This window comes from Saimiri boliviensis, chromosome 2 (assembly GCF_048565385.1).
Source record: "Saimiri boliviensis isolate mSaiBol1 chromosome 2, mSaiBol1.pri, whole genome shotgun sequence".
NCBI classification, from domain to species: domain Eukaryota; kingdom Metazoa; phylum Chordata; class Mammalia; order Primates; family Cebidae; genus Saimiri; species Saimiri boliviensis.
Window position 1 is genome coordinate 35,198,819 of NC_133450.1, and position 19,828 is coordinate 35,218,646.

Sequence of the window (19,828 nt, forward strand, 5' to 3'; positions counted from 1 at the left end):
AAGGACCTGGGTGGGGTGTGCAGGGTGGGGGAGGCGGAAGATCCTGGAAGGCACAGAAATTGCTCCCCACTCAGCAGCGGGCTTGAAGGAGCCGGGGATCACTCAAAGCTGGGGGAGGGGGGCTGAGGGGAGGGGAGGTTTTTGCAGCTGTGACTCAGTGGCAAGAACACAGAATCTGGTCCTGCATAAACAGAGTTAAAATCGAGGATCTGGACTGGCAGAGGCCTCTACTCACCTATCTTCAACAAATTAATTTCCCAAGTGCTTGTTGGGCACCCCCCACAAGCTAAAGCAGGGGGAAGCAAACCATGGCTGAACTGGTCAAATCCGGCCTGCAGCCTGATGTAAATAAAGTCTTCCTGGAACAAGGCCATGTTCATTTGTTTACGTATTGTCTGTGGCTGTCTTGCAGTTGTAGAGACCCTGTGGCCTGTAAAGCCAAAAATAGTCACTATCTGCCCCTTTTCAGTAAATGTTTGCTGACTCCTGGGCTAGAGAACTATCTGAAATCTTACTAGGCAGGAATTCGACTTACAAGCCTGTTAACACGGGATGGATTTCGGATTTACTCCATGCCCACCCCATAGCAAAGTCTAGGTTTCTTCCTTCCAAACATCACTCTTCAGGGAAGTATCTTCATGCTTATTTGAGCAATGACAATAAAACGGAATGCCCACACCATGCCACTCAGCTAAGCTTCCAAGTACTGGCCCTGACAGCCCTACACTCCCATTTCACGGATGAATAAACAGAGTCACTGAGATAAAGCAACTCACTGAAGTTCTCTCACGGAACAGCACAGTTAGGAAGACCTGAGCCTCTGAGTCATGGCATGGTCCTCTGTCCATGGGATGTAACGAAGGGAGCTGGGGAGCTTTAACACAGCAAGGCTCCCTTACGTGTGCCACACGGCCACTTGACAACCCAGTGAGGGGCTCAGGGCAGTGTGTCTTCATTTTCAAGGTGAAAAACATAGTACTATCAGGGAGTAGGGATGAGAATCAGAGAGGCCAGACTACACTCACCCCTTGAAAATCCCTTTATCCAGGCCCAGTGGCTGGTGAGCCCAGGCCTTCTGGCCCTAGGCAGGCCCCCACTCAATCAGGACCCGGGGCCCCCTCTTCTCCCAGTGTACCTCTAAGACAGCTCTTGCCTTTCAGGCGCTTCTAGGCTAGTGGGGCAGAGACAAGGAAGGGGAGGATGGTGACCGCATGACAGGCACAGTCATACAGAGGCACATGTGGTGCTTTAGGAAGACAAAGCAGGGTCACCTTGCCCTTCCCTAAAAGCCAACCTTTGTAGGGAACCCTGGGTGAAGAGCCTCCAATGCAAATGCTATTCACTAGAAACGTAAGCAGGCACCCTCATTTCCAAGGCTTTCAGGGGCTAAAGAAACGTTGGGGTCATTCTGGGGACAGGCAGGGAAGCCAGAGAAACTGGTACCCTCCGAGGGACAAGACTGGCAGGTAAACTGATGCACCAAGGAAGCTGCTGTCTTGAAGCAGTAGGAGCTCTCCCTACGGGAACCATTTCCCAGAGGACCAGGCCTGGGGTGGAGACCTTTCCAGCCAAGATAGGATGTCACCCCAGGCTGCAATCTCAGTGGTCTGGATCCCCCCCAGAAGGCTGGTTATGTCTGGGCCTTGAACAGAATCGCAGACCAGTAGCATGCCGTGCTGGCTTACATAGAATGTTGACTCTGAAAAGGTCTCTAGCTAACAGGAGCTGAAAGTGCCTATAAAGGATAGTGAGTGGCCTGTACCTCACTGTCTCTATTTCCACTGCTGCCCTGAAATCCCCTTTCCTTGGTAAGTTTCTCCTCGAATTTTAGGCAGCACCTCAAAACAGTTTCAGAATTCATCGAGGAGCCATGGGTCCCAGTTTTTAGAGTTTTGCTTTGTTCAGAGGTCTCCAAATGACTAGAGGTTGTGAATTGCCAGAGGGTAGCAGAGGACTCTGACTGAGCAGGGACCAAGTATAAAGCAAACTTCCATCACCCTCAGCAACTGAAGCACTGCACTGGACCAAGGCAAAGCCTGGGAAATGACCCCATCAGCATCTTTGGGTCCCCTCATCATGGGGACTCTGCTCAGAAATAGTCTTCAGCAGGGTTAAGCCCTTGGCCAGATGGAGAACATGGCAGGGCACCTCTGGCTTCTGCCTCCCAGGGAGCCTCCAGTGCATCCCCTGGTACCCTCTGCTGCTGGCAGCACAGGCTTGCGGGTATAAACCTCAAAGCTCTGTTGTGTCTAGATTTGGTTTCCAGGTGGATTCAGGCTCTCTATTCCATGGAACCCAAGAGCTAGGAGATTTCTGCTATTGCTTCCTTGAGTCAAGACTGGAAGAAGAGCAGAGGCTCATGACTATCCCACAAATGTGAACCGTGGACCAAAGTGGGTGTTCAGGACAGCTGATTGGACAAGGTCCCAAGCTATGCTGAGGAGTGACGCTGGCACTTTGTAATGCAGTGGAATGAAACGTACCATGGTGAATTAGCAGTCACTGAGTGTCTATTGTGAGCTGCTCACCATTTGGATGAACAAACTGGCAAGGAGACTCTGAGGTGGTCACGTGCCCAGGAGTCTGTTTAGAGAGTGCAGTTTCTTCCCATATTGAGGTGTGCAGAATTTTCACTTGCAGGTGTGTGATCACGAGGTTGGGTCAAACTCCTCAACTTTCCTATGGAATGCCACTCCTAGGACCCTCTGCAATCGGAAGCCCTCACACAAAGAACAGAGGATTTATGTCAAACTCTACCCTTCTGCGCTACCAAACAAAGCTGAGTCAGAATAAAGCAAAGTGAAAAAGCTCATAAACACTTCCTGGGGCTGGGCTTACAAATTAAAGCTCAAAGCAGAGCCAGCTAGATGCGTTTCAAACCCATGAACACACACAAGGACACCCGAGCTGCCACTGGCCCGTGCAGATTGGGTGCTGAAACGGCACCGCAGCAATGAAGGGCGGCGTCATTCTAAAATTAGAGCTCTGCTTTGTCTCCCCTCTGAGCATATATGGGCGGAATTATGGATTACTGTTGAAAATCGATTTCCTTTGTACTTCAAGGGCACCTCGGCGTGATGCCCACACTCCTTCCCCAGCCCCTCTGCAAACGCACTCGCCCTCAACTCACCCCGGAGACCTGGAGCTTTTGCTGCCAATCACATTTTGTGTCCTGTATAAACAAGGCCCGGTAACTAGCACAGGAAATGAACTTCACAAGCACTGAATGTGTACCCACCTGTGGTATGGGGAGTTGCCAGATTTTTTTCTGAGATTGTTCACAGAATCTCGAAACTTTCTTTCGGCTTCCACCTCTGCACACCGGAGTGTGGGCACCTGCCATGCATGCACACATACCCAAGCACAAAATTTCCCTCAGTTTTCCCCAAGACACATCAGCAGTGAGATTTGCCCATACATACACAGGCACACAGCTGTTCCCAAACCTTCTTTTTGTCTCCCCACCCACATTTCGATATATAAACAAGAGCACCTAAGTGTGCTGGGGCTGCGTCTCCCCGCCTTGGATCCGCGCAGAACTTGTGCCTGCTCAGCACAGTCCGGCACACAGGAGCTGGGGAGCCAAGGATGTTTATATTCCCATGTGTGCGCCAGCGTGCACGCACACACGCACACTCACAGCCACATTCCAGCTGAGCCCAGCACAGCTGTGACAGGCCTGGGTCTGTTTGCCATTGTTTTCCTTTGCTTCTAACAGGCATTCATGCAACAGAGAGGGGGTCATGAGAGGTTTCCACCCCATTTTATAAGCATTTACCTCAAGCCTGAGTGCTGGGGAGGTGGCTTTTGAGAATGAGGTATGGGCGGCAGGGTGGAAAGCAGAGAAAAAGGCATTCCTTCCCATCTCCTGCCTGAGCTTCACTCGGTGATGTGCACTGTTCGGGATTGTTTGGAGCTTGCTTTCTGTGTCACCCTGTCTGAAACCTGGCTGGGAGAACGGAGGCTCAGCTAAAGAATCTCTGCAAGTTCTGTCTCAAAGCTCTGCTTTGTCACCTCTTATTACTACAGTTGTTCTAGGCCCAGCCTGCCTGGGGACAAACTGTGTCCTGAGAGCCAGAATGGGAAGCCCCAGCCACATAAGCAAAGACAAATTTGGGTAGAAACTGAAGGAGATAAAAATGGACCCTAAGTGGGCCACTATTCCTCTAGGAATTTTGGCCCACAATAAAAGCTGGTATATAAAGAATTCCCCACCCAACCCTCAACAGCAGCGAATGCTCTCAAGATTCCCTCAGCAGTGCATACGCAAAGTGAACACTATCTTTGCATTGACAATAAGAGTGGCTAATCTGCAAGCTCATTTGCTATTTCTAAGAGCGAGATGGGACTTAATGCCATCTAAGATACTAACAAACCCAGGGTTCTTACCATGTGGATCTGGACCAAGAGAATGTCTCTGTTGCATCACTCACACACCACAGTTCCCTCATAGTGTATACCCCGGGGCGATGTACACTATGAGGGAACTGTGGTGTGTGACAGATTTCTCGTCGTGCCCCACGGAACTGTAGCAAGGGACTGGCTAGAAATACATGTAGTTTGTCTGCAGCCGTTACTTGCAAACTCCATCCTACTCACCTCCCTGGTCCTTTCTTCAAATAAAATCTGACTAGAAAGCCCAGTGTACAGAGTTGATCAAAACAGTCTCTCTGGTTACAGGGATAAGTTAGCTGTGTGTGTGCAGGGATGGGGTGTCACCATCTGCTCCTGCTCCATCCTCGTGCTCCCCCATCTATACTTCAGGGAATCTCTGAGGGGGTCCTTGGATCCCAGGTTGAAAACCGTGATTACAATGCAGGCCTTTCCTTTTAACAGTTGTCAAACTTTGTACCCAGGAAAGCACATAATGACAAGGAGCTGCTAGAAATTTGACAGCCTTTCAAATTAGCCAGAGTTTTATATACTATTGATTTCAGCTGCTGCCCATGTTTGGCGTGGCATTCAGAGTTATGGACCCCTTGCTGAAACTCCCTGTTCTCTAGCAGGTCTGCAGTTCAAAAACTGGGGATAACTGTACAGAAATTAAGAATAAGAAATGAGACTGGAGTCCCAGATGGAGCCAAGTGTGGAGACTGAGCTCCAGCGTCTAGTGAAGAAATTAGTGCTTAAATAGTATTTTGCGATGGAGAGCCATTTAAAAGCCATATGCTATTATTACTATTAATTCTTTTTTAGGCCGGGAAACGATTGAAAATGAACTAGCAAAACAGAAGATGACTCCTTTGCAATTTAAGTTCCCTTTCCCATCTCTAGCTGTCTGAGCCTCCATATCCCGGCCGCAGAGCGCACTGGGAGAGTTTCCCTCCTGAGAGTCACAGTGGGCCCAGCCCAGATGCCTTTCTCCAGTCTTCACGATCGGAGGCACCAATGGTCTGGTGTGGCCTTACCTAAAGTGAGTGGCCAAGCTCAGGCTTTGGCACCCTTGTGACTGAGCAAACTCACTGACGTACGCAAATGAACACATGCCTAAATTAAAGAATGTGCAGATGGGTGAACAAAGCGGGAATTTATATGGTGTGCAGGCCAAAATGGAGACCTTATTCCTTGGTTTTGCCTATCTTCTTTCCTGGACCTTCAGATCTCCCTGCCCCCAAATATCTCAATGAAGTCCTTGGTTTCAGCTGTGGAGTCAAGACATACAACTGGAGGTAGCATGGAATGCTGGCTTGGAGAGTCATTGCTCCTGATCCAGCTCTGTACTCTGCTTGCCTTGGGGGGAACTCCTGAAGCTTTTGGTACTGGAACGTGTCCATACCTAAAGTGAAAGGTGCTATTAACGTGCATCTACCAACTTCAGAAGGGACTGTAGGGATGAAGATATAATTAAAGCCTGTGAAGACTTTGTGCTTCCTGATGAAAGATAACACCACCACCATGAAGTTTTATTATCTACCGACACTGTTTTTAAAATGGTTCCAATTCCTTTCTGTTTTTCCTTTTGGGGTCTGCATAAACTTTATTAGCTATTAATTTAAAAAAAAAAAAAAAAAAGGTCTCCTGGTACCTCAGAGCATGATTTTATTTAGCACCTCAGAGAATTTCTTTCCATATCCCAGACCCTCAAAGGATTCCTCTTGGTCAGGGTGGAAGAGGCCTGCCTGTGTTCAGCTGCTGAGTTCAGTTCAATTTAATAAACGTTTATGGAACATCTACTAACATCTTCTTAGCCCTGAGAGGCAGGGAAGGGCTGAAATGAGTAGGAAAGGTTGTGAACTTTGGAGCCAGGCTGCCTGAGGGTTGAATTCCAGCTCGACACTTCTGCATGGGTCCACTTCCATATGAAGAGGCTCAGTCACCTCTCTGAATCTGTTTGTCAACTGTAAAATGGAGATAACCCCATTTATCTCCCAGGGTAAAGTAATAAAGAGACAGAAATCTATTGAGTGGTGGGTAGGTGCTCAGTGAGGCCTTGCCGCCTGCTCTCTAGCATCAGCCTCTGGAGGAGGGTGAAGGGAGATGCCTCTTCCTCAGCAATGTTTCTCCTCCCTGAGGCCCTCTGTCTACTCTTAAAGACTTGTCCATCATTTTGGAAAGAATGTTAGCCGGTTAAACCAGTGGTTCTGAAATGTGCTCATGTCAATTTCCCCTGTGCTCTGGGCGACCCATTTCCTTCATACACACCCTCTTCCACCAAAGTACCTGCAAGGCCTCTCCATCATTACATCCTCCACCCTCCCTCCAAACCCATTCCCAAGGAAGAGAGAAGAGCTTTCCTATTCTTTTGAGACAGCGAGCAGTGCAGTGGAAGTGGCTTTGCTGTCTGTCTCCACTTCAGAAAAGATAAAACTGCAGGGTCCATGAAGTGTCAGTCCTCCAAAGGAGGCTTCAGGCCACAGGGAGGAGGGGTGAGCCCAGGCAGGGTGGGCTGAGGCTGTCCCAGAGGGACCCGTCCAGGCAGAACCAACACTGCCTTCCAAGGTGCCCTCGCAGGGGCCCACCTCACCCTGGATCTAGCCTGAAAGATGCCCCCTAGAATGGTCCCTGGCAGATAATGGCTGTCCTGTCGGAGAGAACCATGATAAAGGAATCCATACAGGATCCTCTCCTTTTCTAAATGAGATTCTTTTCTCCCGGGTTCCCAGGGAGGAGAGCGGATGCAAAGGGGCCCTTGAATAGGCACCGCAGAGGCCAACACACTTTAAATTAAGCTTCCGATGCTTAGAAGGGGCCACAGCTTCCCCAAATCCCCTGGTGCACGGAGCTTTGAGGCAGAGTGTTCAGTCCGTTTGTTCTTTCAGAAGTGTGCCTTGGAAGCCAGGAGTTATTTGTTTCCGAAAGGTAGGCGCTCATCAGGTGGGTGGTCTTTGCATTTTTTGTGTGCTTTGATTCCCTCCCTTTTCTTTTCAGGACTATTGAGGGGTTTATTTTTCCCTCTCCCAGCAGTGCTCAGGGGTTTGGCTGCGATGCGCATCTGTGCTGGGTTTTCCCACAGGCCCCTGCAAAGGCAGCCCTGTTGCCTTCAGAAAGTCCCCGGCAGCCCGGGGGGGTAGTTGGAGCTGCAGCTGTGTGCCCCCTCCCTTCTGCAGTAGGCTTTGATCAGTTTTCGTGGCGGCTGCGTGCAGCCTGACCTCCCATCTCCAGCGTCTCTCAGGTGGAAAGTTCTGTTCAGCCTGTCTGTGGCTTCAAAGGCCCTCCCTCCTTCAGGCTGGGATGAGACTGATAATGGCTCTCATTTTGTTGTCTGATCTCCCAGCAGCCCACATCTTCCCATTGACAGGCTTTTGCTTATTTGGTTGGGCTGCTTTGGCCAAACTCAAACCACCTTTCTGGTTGAGGAAGCACATTGACGTCCTCTCCCATTGAGGCTCCTTTGATGGCTCAGACATGGCCTTCCAGCCCAAACAAAGGTGACCAGGCTGCAGCAGCCAGGCACCTGGCGAATCAGAGACTGGGCGTTGAGCAGGACAGATGTCTTTCCGTGAGCCCGCAAGTCTGTGAAGAGGAACATTTGGCTCCGCCCTTTCTACCTTTGAAGCCTGAGGCAGCCCAGTGCTTTCTGCTCTAGTTCCTTGCAGGAATCCAGCCGTGGTGGCCGATGTCACACATCACCCTATGCCTGTGCCCGAACCTGGACTGGACACAGGCGAGGCCAAAAGCCCCGATGTTGACAACATTTCCCAAGGGCTTGAGCCATTCACTGTCTTCAGAAGTGGGCACCCGGCCAGCTGAGCTTGGGGAGTCCCTGGTCTGGCCCATTATTTCCAACAGTTGTGGCCTGACAGCCTTAGTTCTCAGGCCAAGGGGCTAACAACAGCAACCTCAGTTGCTCCAGGGCCTACTTCCGGCTCTGGCCCCAAAGCGCTGCTGACCCGGTGCTTGGGCCTTCCAGCCTCCACGATGTGTGTAAAAGGACAGGGCTGCACATCCAAAGTAGCCGTCGGCGGGTTTGTGCAGGGGCTGCTGCCTCACCCAAGGTTCACGGGGCTTCGGCCTCGGCACGTCGCTCCCCATGATGTGGATGGGGTTAGGCTGCATGTTGCCCTTCGGTTTCCTCATATTTAAAATAAGGGTGGCCAAGGGCAACAGGAGCGGTCAGGAGAGCATCCTTCTTCCTCGGTCTGATAGCACAGTCTCTTCCTTCCTTTTGATCATACTCAAAACAACTTCAACAGAACAATAAGTCTGGGAGGAGCCAGAGGGGGATTTATTATGCTGTTGTGCTGTGGCAGAGCCTTGCCTGACTTTATCTTGCACTGAGGTCTGCATGGGAGGAAATCTGCAGGCCTGTGGATTGTCTCCCTGAAGCTGAACTCCCTCCAACCTGGAATCTGGGAGGACAGAGGAGACGCTGCCATGTTGGCCACACCCCAGGGTGAACCACAGCAAAAGGGAGACCAGCGCAGATCTCCCAAAAGTCTGAAAACATGACTGTGAGAGGCACAGGGACCCTAAACAGTCAGAGCCCACCTGGGTTTAGCCCTGTAAGAGGAGACTCCAGAAACTGTGAGTTTGCCCCAGAAGAGGCACTCATGAGTTTTCTTAACAGCCCGTGTCCTCTCTTCCGATTCCAGCAGGAGAGGGAGTTGTGTTGGGAGGTGCCCTCTGTTTGTGGCAAAGCGGAGAAACCTCAGCAGTGGACTGTGAGCTTCTCACACCAGAGAGATCATGTGGAAGGGGGTTCTCTTTCCCCAACGGGGCTGACAGCCAAGAAAGGGCCTCAGAGCCTTGGTGCTGAGAGAAAGTTGACTGGCCCCAGTTTTGACTTTATCTCCCCCTGAATGCAAATGTTTTGACATCCATCTGCTGTTAGCAGGATCCACCAGGTCATCTCAGCAACCTTCACCTCAATCGACCCCATAACTCCAACCCTCACTGACAAAGAGAAACTCTAATGTCAGTGCTGCTAGTAAAATGCATACATAAATAAATACATCCTTTCTCATCCAACAGCTGAGTGCTACAGGATGCTGGCCTGACCATCTCTGTGGAGCTAGAGCCTTTTCTAATAGTGTGGATCACGCACAGGCAAACCTGGGGTCAAGATCTGGTTCCACTAGCATTTGCCAAATGACCTTGAGCAGATTACATGACCTCCTAGAGCCTCAGTTTCCTCCTCATCTGTAAGAGGAGGATGAGTATAGCAACCACATCGGATTGTTGAGAGGATTAAATAAGATAATGTATGTGACAGACTTAGCACATGTTAAACATTCTATAGAGTGTGCTCATTATTATTGCCACCATTTCAAATCGATGTGAGGATCTGATCGAACTCCCTTGGTCCTGAGTAGTGTCCTCAGGCGAACTGTGAGCCCCATCTCTGCCATGAGCAGTTAACGCGTGAGGAATGCAAGAGGAACGAAGCTCCGCAGTATAACGTTTAGTTCACCGCAGACCCTGGCAGCAAACCCAGGGGATGAATTCTGTTTTCTAAATGACCAGATTCTCTTTCTCCAGTCATTTCTTCTCACTGGGCAACCTCACTGCATTAGTTTTCTAGGGCTGCAGCAACAATCTGTCACAAACAGAGTGGCCTAAAACCACAGACATTTATTCTCTATAGTCCTAGTGGCCGGAAGCCCCACATCAAGATGTCTGCAGGGCCATTGTCCCTATGAAGGCTCCCAGGGAGACTTCTTCCTCGCCTCTTCCAGCTTCCGGTGGCTCCAGGTGTTCCTGGGCTTGGGGCTGCTTAACTCCAGTCTCTGCCTCTCCACGGTCACACTGCCTCCTCCTCTTTGGGTCTTTCCCCCTCCGTGTCTCTCCAGGACCCTTGTCATTAGATTTAGGGCCCACCTGGGTAGTCCAGGGTGATCTTATCTCACCATCCTTAATTACCTCTGCAAAGACCCTTTATACAAATAAGGCCACATTTACACATTCTGGGTGTTGGGACATGGACATAGATTTTTGGGAGCCACTATTCAACCTACTGCATCCACTAACCCTGCAAAATAGCTCGTTGGATTATGACCTGGGGCGGGTGAAGGGCTCACTCCTCTCCATGGTAATATCACTGGTTCTCTGCTTAGTCTCAAGGAGGGGTTATGAACTAACACCTTCAAAGAAAAGAAAAATCTAGCTCTTCAGTTTTTGCTCACTGGCAGCGAGTGAAAATAAGTTCTTTCCACTTAGTGAAAAACACGTACCCACTACATCCAATGGGGTACTCAAATTCAAGCTGAGTCCCAGGGCTTCCTGTCCTTAGCTGGAAATGTTGGGATTTCCAAGCCCATTGTGACCCTTAGGCTTATAAGTGCAAAAACTCATGTGTGATAAGCTCCCTCTGGCAAAGTCCCACAGGAAGCATTCATTCTCTCAGTGCTCAAACCCTTCACCTTCTCCTCTTCTTGTCAACCTCCAGACGCCCCAGACTCACTGAAAAGGGGGCACAGCTCCTGTCTTGTCTCAAAGGCCTCCCCTGGCCTTGCTCTCTGACCCTTGTTGTCTGTTTCCTCCTTCAGCCCCTTATTCAACCATAAAGATCCATGTCTAATAGGAAAGACATTTCCCAGGGGTTCTCAGTCCCCTGTCAGGAAGGCCTTTCCTCCAAAATTGCTGACAGATACACTACCAGACTGCAAGGGAAGACAGATCCGAATACAGTGTGTTTTGTCCTTCCAATCAAATCATACTTACATATAAATTTAGTATAGGGCTCAGCTCCTTCCAGGTGGTTTTAAGAAAAAAAGCCAGTGTTGTGCCCTTTCCCTGTGCTGAGTCTAATTGCATGGGGCTCAGGTGGTGGCCCTGCTTTACCCCTCAACAGCGTCTATGAATAACTTTGTGTTTGTAGGTTTCTTTTTAAAGGTGTTCCTCCTATTTCTGGCTCACAGATGTTGACGGGTAACACGTGTAGAGTTCAGTCTGGGATTCTGAACACAAATCTGGGATTCTGAACACTAGATCACATATTCACAGAGTCCTTCACCACTGGAACCTGGCTAGGGGTGGGGAAGTCACCATAACCCTACAGTCCTGTGGAGAGGGTAGAGTAGTGGGGACTAACTGGAAAGAAGTGAAAATAAGACAAAGCAGCCAGTGGAATTCCGGTCTGCCTCTCGCTTAGCTACAGAGAGCGCAGCAAGGCGAAGGGTGACGTCCGCTGCTCTCTGAACCAGCCTTCAACTTACATGCTGAGGGCTCCATTGTCTCCCCTTTCTCTGCCTACAGGTTTGTACAAAATTTGGGTCTTCACATGGAGACTATGAGTTTTGTGGGCATGGAACACAGCCCTCCAGAAGGGTCTTGTGCCACTTTGAAACGTGACTCCCCAAAAATCTGACCTGTGCTCATACATTGCTGATGGAAATACAAAATGGTTCAGCCTTGTGGAGAATAGCATTGCAGTTCTTCAAAAAGCTAAACATAGAATCACCATATGACTAGTAAATCTGCTCCTAGGTACATACCTAAAAACATTGAAAACAGGTAATCAAATAAATACGTGTGTACACAAGTTCATAGCAGCACAGTATTCACAATAGTTGAAGGGTGGAACCAGCCCAAATGACCACTGATGGATGAATGAATAAAATGCAGTATATCCTGACGATGGAATATTATTCAGCCATTAAAAAGGAATGCATGCTACAACATGGAGGAGCCTTGAAAACATACTAGTGAAAGAAGCCAGACACAAAAGGTCACATACTATATGACTCCATTTATATGAAATATCCAGAATAGGTAAATCCAGTGACAAGGCAGATTGGTGGGTTTCCAGGAGCTGGGAGGAGGGGGAAATGGGGAATATTTGCGTAATGGTTATGGGTCTTGCTTTTGGGATGATGAAAACATTTGGGACTAGACAGAGCTGCTGGTTGCACATCATGATGAAATCTACTTGCCATGGAATTGCTTCCTTTAAAGTGGTTAATTTCGTCTTATATAAATTTCACCTCCACAAAAATGAAATGTTTTAAAAAGACAGAGTTAAAAGAAAAAACATACCTGTGTGTTCCACGCACACAACCCAACCCCTGCTCTCGTTCCCATTTCCTGTTCCCTTCCTGGTTAGACCTGTGTGCCATTGTTGGTGCCATGGTTTCAGATCAGCGTACGGTGCAGATTACTGTTGGGCTTGTCTTGATCCCTCTTCTGAGACACATCCTCTAAAATTCCATGACTAAAGCTGAGTCTACATAGTAGCAACCAAACGTTTTAGCAGAGAACAATGGGTGTGGGTGAGAAGACCTTCACCACCAGACTGTTTCCCAACATTTTGCTCTGTGGCGGTAAAGCGGATTTTTCTCAGCAAGATGAACAGGTTTGCACATTTCTCTGTCTCTAGGAATTTCCACAGGCTGCAAGAAGAAAAAGAACACAAGAGTCATGATACCTAGAAAAAGATGTTCAAGGCTTGCATAAAACCCACTGAGACTAAAATTGCTGTTTATCAAAGTTATCGGGGGAAAAATGTTCATGCCCCCATTCTATTTGTTCCAACCTCATTTGAACAGTTGAGACAGAACTCGTAGTTCTGTGTTTCCAGAACAGAGAAGATTTGGAACTTCAAAAAGAAAAATGCCCAAAGGGAGAACTGAGGACGTGGAGACACCCTACATTAACTAGGGTGGAAAGTTACAGTCTGTTGATGGAACTGTCATTCGCTCGTTCACTCGAACCCTTGAAGTCATTCATGACGGTTGAAATCAACTTCTTCCGAACTCCTGTTTATGTTGATATTTTGATCTCCTTCCATGGATCATGAATATTCTTAATGGAATTCATTCATTCACTGCATATGGTCCTGCCATGTGCCAGCAGGCAATGGGCCAGGCCACCAGCGGGAGAAGACCCTGCCCCTACCTTGCTGCATAAGCACCTCAGTGAAAAAGTGTGGCAGACACACCAGGAACATCACAACCATATGGCAGGTGCTCAGACAGAGGTATCAGGCCATGGGAGCACCAAGGAGTCACTGCCTCTGGGCCCTGTCAGAGTTGGGGACAGTGGACCCCAGCATTAAAGGAAGATGGTGACAGGAGATCAGCGTTGCAGGCAAGTAAGCAGAGCATCTACATCAGCCCAGAGGCATGGACACAGGTGGCATATCTGGTGAACATTGCTGTAGAGGGTAGACGGGAAGCTGTCCAGGCAAGTTGGGGCCAGGCTGGGAAAGGCCTTCCATTTGACCCATTTTTTTCTGCTGACTTTTTTCTTTTCATAGGAACGATAGCCAAATATTTGTCATACATCATTTTCCTTCATTTTCTCAATAGCCCCCCTTTACCAATGAATACACTGAAGTTCCAAAAGCTAAAGTAATTCTAAAGAGGGATGCCCCCATCGCCGGAACACTGCTTGTCAATGACTGAGTGGTTGCTGCTGGGGAAGCCCGGATGGAAGGATGGGCCAGAAGGACAAAGGCGGCTTTAACTGCATCAGTAACATTTCATTTCTTAAGCTGGGTATGGGTACATGGATGTTCTTTGTGCCTTTTTGTTTGTGTCAAATTTTCATAATGATTCTTCAAGCCACTGGACTCGTGCATTAGGGTAGCATCTTTGCTTGAAAGGAGGCAGTGTCTGAGGCTGAGGGTCCCTTGAGAACACAGGGGCTGCCCTTAGTGTCCAAATGCTTTACGGGTTTTTCACTGTGGTAAGAGGCAAGTCACTATTTATTTCACCTAGTTGAGGCCACAGAGCTGACACTTCTACAGAAAAGGCAGGACAGACAGGTTTGACCCTCCTGGTTCCCTTGGGCAGGAACTGAAAGTTTCCCATCTAGGGGCTTATGAGCAGAAAGGAAGGGGTCTCAGCTCCACAGTGAGTCCTCAGTTACCGCTTCTACACGGCTTAACTGCCTGTGCTCCAAGTTCCTTTTCAAGCGCATTTCCCTTTAGTTAACACTGTTTGCTTCCTCTGCCAGAGCATCCTGCCCCCTCCAGCGTAGCCCTGAGAAGGAGACCCAGCCCCCTGCCTTCCTGGCATGCAGAGCTTAAAACAAGAGCTCTCTGCCATCAGACATCCTTACCACTTCCAGCTATTGAGTGTAATCAGGTGTGCCAGGATCTGATTTCAAAGCCAAAAGTAAAGGGACTTGGAGGAATCCTCTCTCTCAGTTGCGCCAGTGGAAGACAAAGGGGTCTGAACAAACAGGATGCACTGAGAGCTGTGGAGAGCACTCCCCAAGTGGGGCAGGCGGGATGCAGGCTGGGAATAGTTGGCCTGTAAGCCTGGGTGTTGGCATGCGATGCAGTCGTGCCCAAGAGAAGCAAGGCAGGGCATGACCAGATGCTGATTCATCTGACAGCCTATCTGGAGGGTTCCTGATAGACAGTCATGCTCTTCCAGGGCCCAGAGAGTCATATAATCCCCACCCGGTTAGAACCCAACTCTGGCCGTTCACTTTGCAGAGAATGCTGACATTTCTAGAAATCAGAGAAAACCCACTATGCCTTGTAGGGCAGATGAGTAGTACTTAGGAATCTGCAAGCAAGTCAGAACTGATGCATTGTGAAGGTGGAGAAGACCCACCAGTTGCACCCCAATGTCTGGGTCCTGGTAGATCCATTTATTTCTGTCCCTGTTTCCATCTCTTATCCCATACTCTGCTTGTTGGGCTTGGGAACTTATATCTAGTAAACTCTCCTGATCATTAATTGGATAAAAAGTTGAAAGTCATTCCAGAGAACAGTGCCCTTATTGGAAGGCTATGAGCTGAGGGGAAATTTCAGTATTTCCTTTCTGCTTCCCATTGTCCCCATTTTTATATGGCAGGAATCAGAGATTTAAAAAAATGTTGTATCACGCCTAACTTGAAGGCAAACAAAGATCATCAAAGGCAACAAAACTAGGAAGCAGCTTACAGTGGGAAGGGGGTGCCCATCTAGACTGACCCCTCACTGATTGTGAAATTCAGTGGTGTTTGCCCCAGTTCACCATCTTTCAGAGATAGCCTTGCTGGTGCTTTTAACCAGGAGTGCTTGGAGTACTGGCCACAGGCACCTCTGGCTGTTACAGCGCCTGGGGGGAATGCTCCCGGCATTTTCTGGATAAGGACAAATGTCCTCCAGTACACAGGACAGTCTCACACAACCAAAGAACTACCCTGATCTTTTTCTAATAGAGCAGTACTGATGAAATTGGTCATTTCTTTTCTTTCTTTTTTTGAGATGAGTCTCACTGTGTTGCCCAGGCTGGAATTCAATGGCGTGACCTTGGCTCACTACAACCTCCACCTCCCAGGCTCAAGGGATTTTCCTTTCTCAGTCTCTCAAGTAGCTGGGATTACAGGCACATGCCACCATGCCCAGATAATTTTTTTTTTTTTTGTATTTTTAGTAGAGACAGGGGTTTTACCATGTTGGCCAGGCTGGTCTCGAACTCCTGACTTCAAGTGATCTGCCCACCCCGGCCTCCCATAGGGCTGAGATTACAGGTGTGAGCCACTGCGCCTGGCCAGAATTGGTCATTTCTGACACTCAGAGGAACCCTGAGCTCCTCCAACCTGGAGCCTTTGAACATGAAACCTATAGCGAGTCTCTGAACAAAGAATCCAATTCTAAAGGCCACTGTTGTTTCTAGATGAAATAAAAAGCACACAGAAAATGAAAACCTGCCTGACATCTATAGTTCATCAATTGCCCTTAAAGGAAACTCTTACACAAACTCAAAAGTTCCCAAGAGAAATTCTAACCTGGCATAAAGCATTGAGAGATTTATGGAGATGCTTTCTTCAGGGATAGACTTTTGGGAACCGGAGACTCGGAGGCTGCCTCTTGGCTTCTATAAAATAGATCTGGCACATACATTAGGTGGTTTTGTCCCTATACAGTGTAAATAGCTGGCACGTGACACTTCAGCAATTGCTAAAAAATAAAGTCCCAGCTACTCATGGGTTTATGGAAAGCACAACGAGTGCAAGTTGCAAACGATTTCTATCTATGTAAAATGGCAACATGATTGCGGCTCTTCTGTAGCATGACCAGGGTGGAAGCTGAGTATGAGGTCCTTGGGGGCATTCTAACTACATGAAGTTGACTAAGTAGGGCTGGGTTTTTGTTTGTTTGGTTGGTTTTTTTTCCCTTGGAGTAGGCAGGGGGAAACCAGCAGATATCATTCAGATTTTTCTTAAAAGGAGAGACTTGATGAATCCATCATTGTACTCATAAGCCAATGCCTTTCACAAAGAATTTGAATTCTAGGGAGATTTTGAGCACAAAGCTGCAATGTCTTTGAGAACTTGATTTATGATGCAAGATGAACTGCTGTTAACTCTGGGGTCATTCAGCCAGTGGGGATGGGAAGGGCAGCCCCATTAATCAAAAGGTAGCAGGAGACCCCTCCAGGTGAGCCAAATGCACAAAGGGAGGAAGTGAGTCCATGTGGAAAAAGAGACCCCTCCCCTCATCGCTGGTGTGGTCGGCAGACAGCTCTACTTCAGGAAAGCTCAGAGGGATGGTCTAATGTACATTCTCGCAAAGAATCAGAGAGGCTGCAGCTGGTCTGAGAAGAATTTACATCCTGGCCCCAGTACTCGCAAGCTGTATGGCATTAAGCAAGCTATCTAAATCTGAACCTTGGGCCCTTCCAAGACGGGGATAATAGTGCCTGCCTCAGAGGGTTGTTAGGAAAATAAGCAAGCATTTACTGAGTACCTAATACACGCCAGGCTTGGCAGGAGGTTCTGGGGAGACGGTGGTAGAAGAGCTGAGAGTTTCATGAAAGCACTTCTACAGTGCACTAGGCACACACACTGCCTATCATTTGCAGCTACTCAACAGATGTTACTTCCCTTCTCCTTACAATCTGTACCCGTGGGGACCTGCTATGTGTGAGCTATTGTGTAGGCCCTTGGACCTGGCATCAAGTAGCAATTTGTAGCTTCAAAACTGGTTTTACATATGAGAACAAATGTCAGTGGTTTTTGCCTTTGCTCATGGAGAGATAGCAGGAGGGGTTTGGAGCTCACAAATCCCTTTAGTTGTAGCAGCCCTCCTTTAATTGATGTTATATCCTGGACTTCTTAGAAAGATCCAACCTACTTATTGATGGTCATTAATATATCTGACACTGCTCTAGGTGCTTAAGAAAAAACTCAATGAATAAATCAAAGATGCCTGCCCTACAGAGCTTATATGGTAGCAGAGAAGACACAGAACGAAGGGTAAACATTGTGAGCTGTTGATTATTTATTACCTTGTATGGAGATAAGTGCTTTGGGAAAATATAAGTTGAGCAGATGGAGGTAAGCAGAGCAGGCTGCAATTTTAATTAAGTGGGGTAAGTCTCACAGAGAAGGTGATATCTCAGCAAAAACTTACATGTGAGGGAGTCACCTACTGTGTGAAGAAAGGAGGGGAGGGAGTCAGCTATGGTACTTTGGGGAAAAGGGTTCCAGCAAAGGGTTCAGAAGTGCAAAGGCCCTAAGGTGAAAGCATGCCTGTGACAGGGGTCAGCAAGGAGACAGTGTGGCTGCAACAGGTGAGCAAGTGAGGAGCAGTGAGAGGCTGGGAAGCAGGTGCCACTGGAACCAGGGCTGGTGGGATAGAGGGAGCTTTCTAGACTTATGGAAGGACTTTGCTTTCAGTCCGAGTGCGAAAGGGTCACTTGAGAGTTTCGAGCAGAGGAATGGCATGATTTATGTCTTAAAATTGGAGAGGAGATCACAAAGTTAGGCTCAGGCCTTCCATGAAGGTTGGAAAACCATCCATTTATCTACCTCCTCATCTTCACAGGCCCCCTGGCATAAAGATTAGGCAGATTATTTCTAGTCCCATTTTACAAACTGGGGAAGTGGGAAGGCTACGCACGTTCTCTGAGGATCCAGGGCTGGATGGTGATAGGCTGGGGACTGAATTCTTGCAGTGCCCCCCGACTTGGACTAAGATGGGTTTCTGGACACAGCGAGCTGTCTGCTTCACAGTGTTCATGGGGGTTTTATGCATCCTTGAGGATTGTTTCAGTGGAGAGAAAAGACCATCTGGGGCTACTTTGGTTTTTGAAAAGTTACACATGGAAACAACTCAGTTTTCTTTTAGGCTTTAAAGTTCATCTTATAAATCTTATTACATTCTAGTTATAAATCACAGATGGTCAATGAGAGTTTGTAGATGATATCCCCACATTTCAAAAGATCCTTCCTTACCTTATGCCTCAATAACAAACACGATGCGTTGCACCTAGTACATCCCATGTCATACATCTCAGAGTCAATCACACCAGGAAGGAGGAGGGGTCACTGCTGGGGGCCCAGGGTCGGGGTGCAACTTGGCCAGGCACTAATCCATGACCGGGGCTCGGGCTCCTGGCCTCAGGGTCTGTGGGGTGGGCTTACTGGCAGTCACTGGTCGCAGGGCAGGGTGCCTAGGGAGGTGACTGAAGAGGCGCCTGAATGAAGGGAGAAAGGGAATGTTTTCCCTTTCCTTATCTGCTACCTCCCTTTTTAGCCTTAACTCTGGAGAAAAATTTGTGACTACAAAGTTGTAGGTTGGTTTTGCTTCTACCATGTTGATGAGCAGAGGCTCAAGGGGCAGTTTGACAGTGTAAGGCCCCTCCGAGGAGGCCTCCCATTGCTTACCTCAGGCTTTTCCTAACTCCCCGCCCTCCCCTCGGGCTCTCCGTGGTCGGTCCCTCTTTCTCTCTGCTGTCCTTCCTGCAGCATTCCTCCCCACCCCACTTCTTTTGGCCTTGGGAGCTCTCCACCCTTCCCCTCCCAACCCTCCATACCCCACGCTCTTTGTTGCTGGATTCAAGGTTCTCAATACAATAAAGCTTTGATGATTTGCCCCAATTGAGAAGGAATGTCAGCTGAAATTAATGAGGAGTCTGAATAATAGAATTTTAAAGCAAAGTTTAGTTGCTTTCACGTTAAGACATCCTTTCCAGAGAGAAGAGTTAGCATTTAAATGCAGTAAGAGTTGATGTTGAGAAACGGGGCAATATGTCTTAAAGAATCTTTTCAATAATTTACCAGAAACGCATTGCTTATAATTAGCATACACTTTCTTTGAATCAGAGTGTTTCTGTGTTGAAAACCTTTCATTTTTAGTGACCAACATCTTTAGAATCACTGATTTTTACCAGACTTCTCTCAGATCCACAAGTTTCAACTCCCGAGTTCTTCATGGCAGAGACATTTCCACATTGAAAGTCTCTCTAGAAATTTTTAATTTTCAATGACATAAGCAATGCATTAATATATTCCTGCAAAAAATTAATACCTTAAAAGGAACAAATTAAAATCACATAAATAAAATCATTTTCGGTTATCCCATTTATATTACTTTCTTTAAGGTGGTAACAATGTATTCTCTATAACAAAGCATTCTGCACAAAAATCCCTTCTCCAGGGTCCTACCCAAAAGGCAACTCTCCACACTTGATTGGATCCTACACATTTAAAAAGTAGTGGATGAGGG

At 48.0% G+C, this 19,828-nt stretch overlaps 1 protein-coding gene across 6 annotated transcripts in view; it reads right to left on the minus strand.

The window, feature by feature from the left end:
• Positions 1–19,828, minus strand: part of RAD51B (RAD51 paralog B) — a 747,205-nt gene that overhangs the window by 68,775 nt on the left and 658,602 nt on the right. For 4 of the 6 annotated variants that reach the window (XR_012516151.1, XR_012516150.1, XR_012516152.1 and 1 more), the window contains one exon: positions 12,108–12,767. Coding sequence is in view for 1 of the 6 variants with exons in the window: in XM_003924464.3 (XP_003924513.1) it covers positions 12,751–12,767 (17 nt within the window). In the remaining 5 variants the exon portion in view is untranslated. Of the gene's footprint in view, positions 1–235; positions 12,768–19,828 lie in introns of those variants that run through there. The other 2 variants (XR_012516148.1, XR_012516149.1) reach the window with 2 other exon arrangements.